This window comes from Erithacus rubecula (assembly GCF_903797595.1).
Source record: "Erithacus rubecula genome assembly, contig: scaffold_160_arrow_ctg1, whole genome shotgun sequence".
NCBI lineage: Eukaryota > Metazoa > Chordata > Aves > Passeriformes > Muscicapidae > Erithacus > Erithacus rubecula.
The window spans coordinates 92,724-100,046 of record NW_027636145.1 but is presented as its reverse complement, the minus strand read 5'-3'; the positions used below and the strand labels follow the sequence as shown (position 1 = coordinate 100,046).

The following is a 7,323-nucleotide window of genomic DNA, read 5'->3' as shown; positions in this document are numbered from 1 at the left end:
TTGTAGTGGGAGGGGGCTTGGGGACACTAGGCACCCACTGGGAGCAACTTATGGGGGTGCTGGCACTACTGGTTTATACTGGGATGGGTCTTGGGACCTACTGGGAGTGACTTCAGGTCATCCTGGACTTACTGGTTTATACTGGGAGCTGCTGCCATTGGCTCAGGGGTGGCTCCCAGTGCTTACTGGTTTATACTGGTGCCCTCAAAGTCCACACCTGGGAACACTGGCAGGCAGTGGTGGTGGGGCAGGACACCAAGGCTGATCTGGCCTTTGCTGCAGCCCTACTGAGAGGTGACTTCTCCAGCTTCTCAGCCTGGCACCGCCTGCAGCTGCTGGTGCCTGCCAGGAACTCTGGGAAGGGTGAGGCTGAGGTGCTGCCTCCCAAAAGGCTGAAGGAAGATCAGGGATTCCCTGTAAAAATTCCCGCAATTTCACTGCATCTCCAAAATTTCCATCTCTTCCCTCGCCTAAACTGGGAGGCGGTGGCCATCATCTTCTTGTGGCCTGTCAGGGTGACTCGGGGCTCTTGGGTGCCCCAAAAATCACCTGGATATCCCCAAAAATCACCTGTGTTCACCTGGGTACTCCCAAAAATCTCCTGGATCCCCCCCAAAAATCACCTGGGTACATCTGGGTACTACCCAAAATTCACTTGGGTATCCCCAAAATCACCTGGGCATGCCTGGGTACCTGTAAAAGATCCTGGCTCACCCCAGAAACCGTATGGATACACCTGGGCACCCCTTGGACACCTGGATCTATCAAAACTCCCGTGGCCCCTCAAAACTGGTGTCCCTAAATCCCCATTGACTTCAATCAGGGTAGACACGGAATCCTGTGTATCCCCAATTATCTCTACTAATCCCTCCCAGAGGTCCCAGTTATGACACAGTTCTCCCAGTAACCCCAGTGCCCAGACTTAGCCACTCCCAGTGTTGCCAGGAATAGCTCCCAGTTTGACTAGTTTGCCCTCTCAGTTCTCCCAGTGCTTCCAGTAACTCCTCTCAGTGCTCCCAGTTTGTTTGCCCAGTTTCCCCCTTTCCTCCCTTCCAATGCTGCCAGTTCCCCCCCAGTGGTTCCAGTTCCTCCCCCACTGCTTCCCCTTAGCCCTTCCCAGTGCTCCCAGTTTAACCAGCAACCCTTCTCGATCAAGCCCTATTAATAGGAAGACCTGGTGTCCCTAAATCCCCAAATGATTTCATATAGGTAGATCTGGTCTCCCTCAATAACCATTGACTTCAAAGGGTAGACCCAAAGTCCCAAAATTTTTGGTCCTAGAAGTCCCAATTCTGGGCTCAGAATTCCCAGATTTTGGGCTGAAAACTGAGATTTTTGGGCTTACCTGAAGGCACAGCTCCAGCGTGGGCCACAGGTGAGGAATCAGGGATTCAAGATTGGTTTCCAGAAATTCATCCAGGACTTCCAGAGCATCAGCACCGTGATCCTGGAGTGGAAATTCCTGGAATTAAGCCCAAAGATTTCCTTGAATTTTACCCAAATTTCCCCATTTCATCCTCAAATTTCCACAAAATCCCCACTGACTTTAATAGGGTAAACCTGCTTGCTCTAAATCCTCCTTGACTTCAATGGGGTAGACCCAATGCCCCTAAATCTCTATTGATTTCTAATGGGGGGACCTGCTGTCTGAAAGATCCCTATTGGGACATTAATATGACAAGAGATGGGGCAACTGAGAGACGTTGTAAAAGATTGTTTTTTGCTTTATTGCATCAGTCTCATAAAAAGGTGAGACATTAAAGGTGTTACATTAAATGCCATAATATCAAAGCCACCTCATTCTTAGTTACAATGCCTTATGTTATTTTTTTAAACAAAATCTATGAAGTTTGCTAAGCAATCATTAATTGCTTTGCTTCCTGTGGCTTTGCTGCAGTGTGTAATTTTTCAACCAATCATATAATATTTCACAAAATTACATTGATATATCTTAAACCTCTAACTAACTTTATAACAGATTCTATAGCTAAAAATTAAAATATTTTACTATCTCCCTTACATATTCTGTTACTTATAAAAGACATATCTGTTTGCTTAAAATATGTATTTACTTAAACTGCAAATTTATATTCTTATTTCATGTCTGTTTCGCTTCAACGCTCTAATACTCCAAATCTTCTTCAAGGTCTTAGATCAAACCTTGTATCCATTTCTATCTCTGAGCATGTATGCAGAAGGCCCTGAGAGCTCTCCATGCCTGCATTTCCCATACCACAGTATCTCAATGGACCCTTGGATTCATGAGGGCTCAAAATGGTAGAAGGGTCTCCTTCTCCTGCCCTGTAGTGTAACTGTTGCCATTAGGAGCTGGAACAGAGATCACACAGAGTTAAGGAAAATAAAATGGGTATTTGTTAAGAGTCCTTCAAAGGCCATACCCTGGCAGTACCAGTGCCACAGTGTGGCCCCTGCCCTGCCTGGATGGCTCCAAGGCAGAAGTAAAAGATGTCTTGGTCACATGATTTCACATTTTTATAGATTTCAGTCCATTTGCATATTCCATTTGGAGTCGACCATCCAATTAAGTCTCAAATTGTAAGGTGTCATCCTCCTTACCTCCTGGCTGGCCCGCCCTTCTCCTTTCACATTGTTTATTCTTAGGGCCTGGAGTTTGAAGAAACTGCCCTTGAATCAATAGCTGGAATCAGACTATTTTGTCTTCATCACCCTAAGCACAAGGGAAAAGCATACCCAAGCAGAACAGAAAACTCAGAACTTAAGGCATCATAATAAAGGTCTCCTTGGTTCCATGGTGTCAGAATGGCCCCTTCATTCCATGGAGCCCCACACTGTCACTGTGCTCCCCTTGATTCCATGAAGCCCTGCTGTGCTACAATGGCCCCAATGGCTACAACAGCCTCTAGTGAGACTCTCTACAACCACCTGAAAAGAGGCTGCAGCCAGGTGGATGTCAGTCTCATCTACTGAACAAACACTGACAGAACAAGAGTCTGTCTTAAGATGAGCCAGGGGTAGTATAGGTTTGACACCAAGAAAAACCTTCACTTAAGCAGTGATTGGGTACTGGAATCTTCTGCCCAGAGCGGGGTGGAGTCACCGTCCCTGGAGGCATTTAAAAAGACACTGGGCGTGTCACTCAGAGCCATGATTAAGTTGATGAGGTGACGTTAGGTCATAAGTTTGACTTGATGATCTCCAAGGTCTTTTCCAACCTTGTTAATTCTGTGATTCTCTTTCATAATAATGTCCATTTTTCCATGAGGCCCTGCAATGTCTCAATGGTCCTTTGAATTCAGGAGTCCCCCACAGTGTAACAATGGGCCCTTGGTTTAATGAGGTTCCTGGGTGTCACAATGGTCTCCTTGGATCCACAATGTCACAATGGCCCCTTGGTCACAATGCACTTCTGATTCCATGAGCTTTCATACTCTCAGCAACAGTTCTGCAGTGTCACCATGGACCCTTTGTCCCACAAGGTTCTGTAGTATAACATGGTCACCTTGGTTCCGTGATGTTCTGCAGTGTCACAATGAACTCCTTGGTTTTGTGAGGTCCTGCAGTGTCACAATGAACTCCTTGGTTCTGTGAGGCCCTGCCGTGTCGCAATGCATCCATGGCTGCAGGAGGTTCCATAGTGTCACTATGGCCTCCTTGGATCTGCAGTAAACAATGGACCATTGGTTCCATGAGGCCTTTCTCTATCACAATGGACTTTTGGTTCCATGAGGTTTCTCAGTGCCACAATGGTGTCCTTGGATCTGCACTGTAACAAGGGACCATATGTTCCATGTGGCCTCACTCTGTCAAAGTGGATTTTGGTTCCATAAGCTCCCACAGTGTCAAAAGGCCCCTTTGTTCCTTGAGGTTCCATAGTGTTAAAACTGACTCCTTGGTTCTGTGAGGTTCACTATCACCAAATCTCCAAAATATTGAAATAAGTCTCCTTAACACAAATTTGATGAAAAAATCATTTTTTCAGGCCTCAAGTCCAATGTCCAAGAATAGGATAACTCCTATCCTTGTGTGGATACGTCATTCTATAAGTGTGTTGCTTAAATTAAGTCGCTACATGTGTATTAGAATGTACCCAATTCCTAAAATCCCATTCCAATTTCCCAGTTCCTGTTCATTCTGTCACTGCACCCTTGAGCCAGATGTGTTCTTGTCTTCATACCTTGCCTGCTGGGAAAGCAGTCCCTGCATGCCTTGTTTTTCTGCTAAAAATTCACAGGCATGGTAAAAATTTTACTAAATTTTTGTCAGAGACACCTTTACTTTCCTTGTTCCTACCTGTCATCACTGCCTCCATTGTTCTGCTCTATCTGGTACCTTGGGGAACTTTCTCACTCCTGTCTCTCAGTGAGACCCATTAAAAGTTCAACAAACTTTCAAGTTTCAATTTAATTTGGAGTTCTTGAGAGGATTTTTGAAAAACATTCTCTCTGGGACTGAATCTAATTTAAAAGACCAACTCCTGAGAGGGTCATCAAAGTCGTTGTGTTGTGTCTCCTGGCACAGAGGGAGATAATGGCAACCAGGAAAAGCTTCAAAAAAGACATTTCTGCTGAGAAGCTGCTCCTCTCCCAGCCCAGCAGGGCTGAGGGCACTGCCTGCAGGCACTGAGGGGACAGGAGCCAGGCACAGACAGGCTGAAGGCAATCGGGACTGGGAAGAAATGGAGCTGAGACTTTACTTGGGGAAACATCTTCACAGCCCTGGACATGGTGAGACTGTGCGTGCAGGGCAATGTCCCCTGTTCTCCTGGAGGGATCTCCTTGAACCAGCACAGCCCACAGCCTGAAGGATGTGTCAGGAGGACTCTCCCAGTTTCTCTGAGGCACAGGAGGAGGAGGATGTGCTGCAGAGCGGGGCTACCCTGGGCACCGTCAGAGGGACAGGGCAGGATGGCTCCTGCTGTCAGGGATGGCTGCAGGGGCTGAAGCTGGGGCTGCAGCCAGGGCTGCCCAGGGCTGTCCTGCAGAGCAGCTCCTGCAGCCCTCAGGGCTCTTGACCAGCCCAGGGCATGTGCCACCTGCCAGGGGCAGCTCTCAGCCTGCCTGGCAGCTCCCCATGGACTGTGGGGAGAAGTTGGAGGTTGAAGGAGTGACCCCCATCAGGGCAGATTCCTCCTGCTGTGCAGATGGTGCTGCATGGCCAGGGCTGCTCTCAGCTTTCTCCTCAAGTCAAGGGAAAAGGGCCGTCACGTGTGTATGTGTCAATGAGGCTCCTGCACTGTCCCACTGGGCATCAGCAGATCTGCCTCACATCTCCCTCACAAAGTGCCTCCTCACCCTCTTCTGGTTACAGATAGCAGCAGCACCTTGGCTTGCTGCATCTCGGTTTGTCTGAGCTGCCCTTAAGGCCCAGCTGGCAGGGAGATGCCCCTGGGCAGTCCCTGTACTGGGAGGTGTATGCAGGGTAGAAGTGAGCCCCCAGGGCTGGGCAGGGCTCTGGCAGGGGTACAGGGATACAGGGATATCAGGCCTTGGGTAGAGAGAAACAGCTCCTAATAGGCACAACTCCAGGCAACAAAGAGCCAGAACAGCCCTGGATATACTTTTAAGTCCAGCTGCACAGGGAAAGAGAGAAGGGTTTAGGAAGATTGACTTTGAAACTGGAGCCTTCAAAGAATCCAGCTTCTCAATGTCTTCTCTCAGTGGTCCACCATGCCCATATGGCAGAAATGTCCAAGAGCAGCTTCATCAGCCACTTCCTCCTGCTGCCATTGGCAGACACGCGGCAGCTGCAGCTCCTGCACTTCTGCCTCTTCCCGGGCATCTCCCTGGCTGCCCTCCTGGGCAACGGCCTCATCATCAGCGCCGTAGCCTGCGGCCACCACCTGCACACCCCCATGTTCTTCTTCCTGCTCAACCTGGCCCTCACTGACCTGGGCTGCATCTGCACCACTGTGCCCAAAGCCATGCACAATTCCCTCTGGGATACCAGGAACATCTCCTATAAGGGATGTGCTGCACAAGTGTTTTTTGTGATGTTTTTCCTTTCATCAGAGTATTTCCTCCTGACCATCATGTGCTACGACCGCTACGTGTCCATCTGCAAACCCCTGCACTACGGGACCCTCCTGGGCAGCAGAGCTTGTGCCCACATGGCAGCAGCTGCCTGGGCCAGTGGCTTTCTCAATGCTCTGCTGCACACAGCCAATACATTTTCCCTGCCCCTGTGCCATGGCAATGCCCTTGGCCAGTTCTTCTGTGAAATTCCACAAATCCTCAAGCTCACCTGCTCAAATTCAAACCTTAGAGAACTTGGGCTCATTGCTCTTAGTGCCTGTTTAGTGTTTGGGCTTTTCCTGTTCATTGTTTTCTCCTATGTGCAGATCTTCAGGGCTGTGCTGAGGATCCCCACTGAGCAGGGACGGCACAAAGACTTTTCCACCTGCCTCCCTCACCTGGCTGTCGTCTCCCTGTTAATCAGCACTGCTACATTTGCTCACCTGAAGCCCCCCTCCATGTCCTCGCCATCTTTTGATATGGCAGTGTCAGTTCTGTACTCGTTGGTGCCTCCAGCCCTGAACCCCTTCATCTACAGCCTGAGGAACCAGGAGCTCAAGGCTGAAGTGTGGAGACTGATCACTAAACGATTTCAGAAGCATTAACTTGTTTGCCAATTTCTGAAAATCACTTGCAAAAAAGTAAATTGTAATAGCACTTCAATGTTTGGTTGCAGGCTAATTTTTTTGTTTTGTTTTGTTTTGTTATTTTAGTTTTTAAATATTGTCCACAAATAAAGGTCATTTTTTGTGCCATTTCTCTTTCAGTTTAGCTTCAAATCAACTGAGATACACAGACTGTTTCAATAAGGAACTGTGCTCTCAGAGGCTTTCAATGAAAAAAAAAAGATGTGCTAGCAAACATTCCTCCAGGGATGCCCCTTCTGTTCCCTTCTCTGCAGCTGCAGCAGCAATGTCTGTGTGCAGAGCTGGGGCAGACCAGTGCTGGCACAGCAGCTGTGACCAGCAGCAGCAGCACTTGGTGTTGCCAGTGCTGCTCCTGCTCCACTGCCCCGCTGCCCTCCTGCCCGTTGTGTTCCTGCAGAGCCTGAGTGCTCTTGGGGCTGGGCACAGCCCTGGGGGTGGCAGTGCTGGGGCTGCAGCAGGGACAGGCCATGGGCACTGCTGGGGCAGCACTGACACCTCAGGGCAGAGCCTGGGAGCTCCAGGCTCCTTGGCCAGGCTCTCTCCACAACACTTGGCCAGGCCAATGCTGAGCAGAGAAAACCCCCTTGAGCAGCCCCAGGCTGGCTGTGGGCAAGCTGGGGGCAAACAGCATGGCTGGTGCTCTGCAAGGGGGAGACCCTGGCAAGGAACAGCAGAGAAGGGGC

At 49.2% G+C, this 7,323-nt stretch overlaps 1 protein-coding gene across 1 annotated transcript; it reads left to right on the top strand.

The window, feature by feature from the left end:
- Positions 1 to 5,665: 5,665 nt before the first annotated feature.
- Positions 5,666 to 6,598, top strand: LOC306815569 (olfactory receptor 14J1-like; the record flags this gene model as incomplete). The annotated part of the gene is made up of 1 exon (XM_079332144.1): positions 5,666 to 6,598. One exon carries the CDS (start codon positions 5,666 to 5,668, stop codon positions 6,596 to 6,598), a length of 933 nt encoding a protein of 310 aa, XP_079188270.1.
- Positions 6,599 to 7,323: the final 725 nt, after the last annotated feature.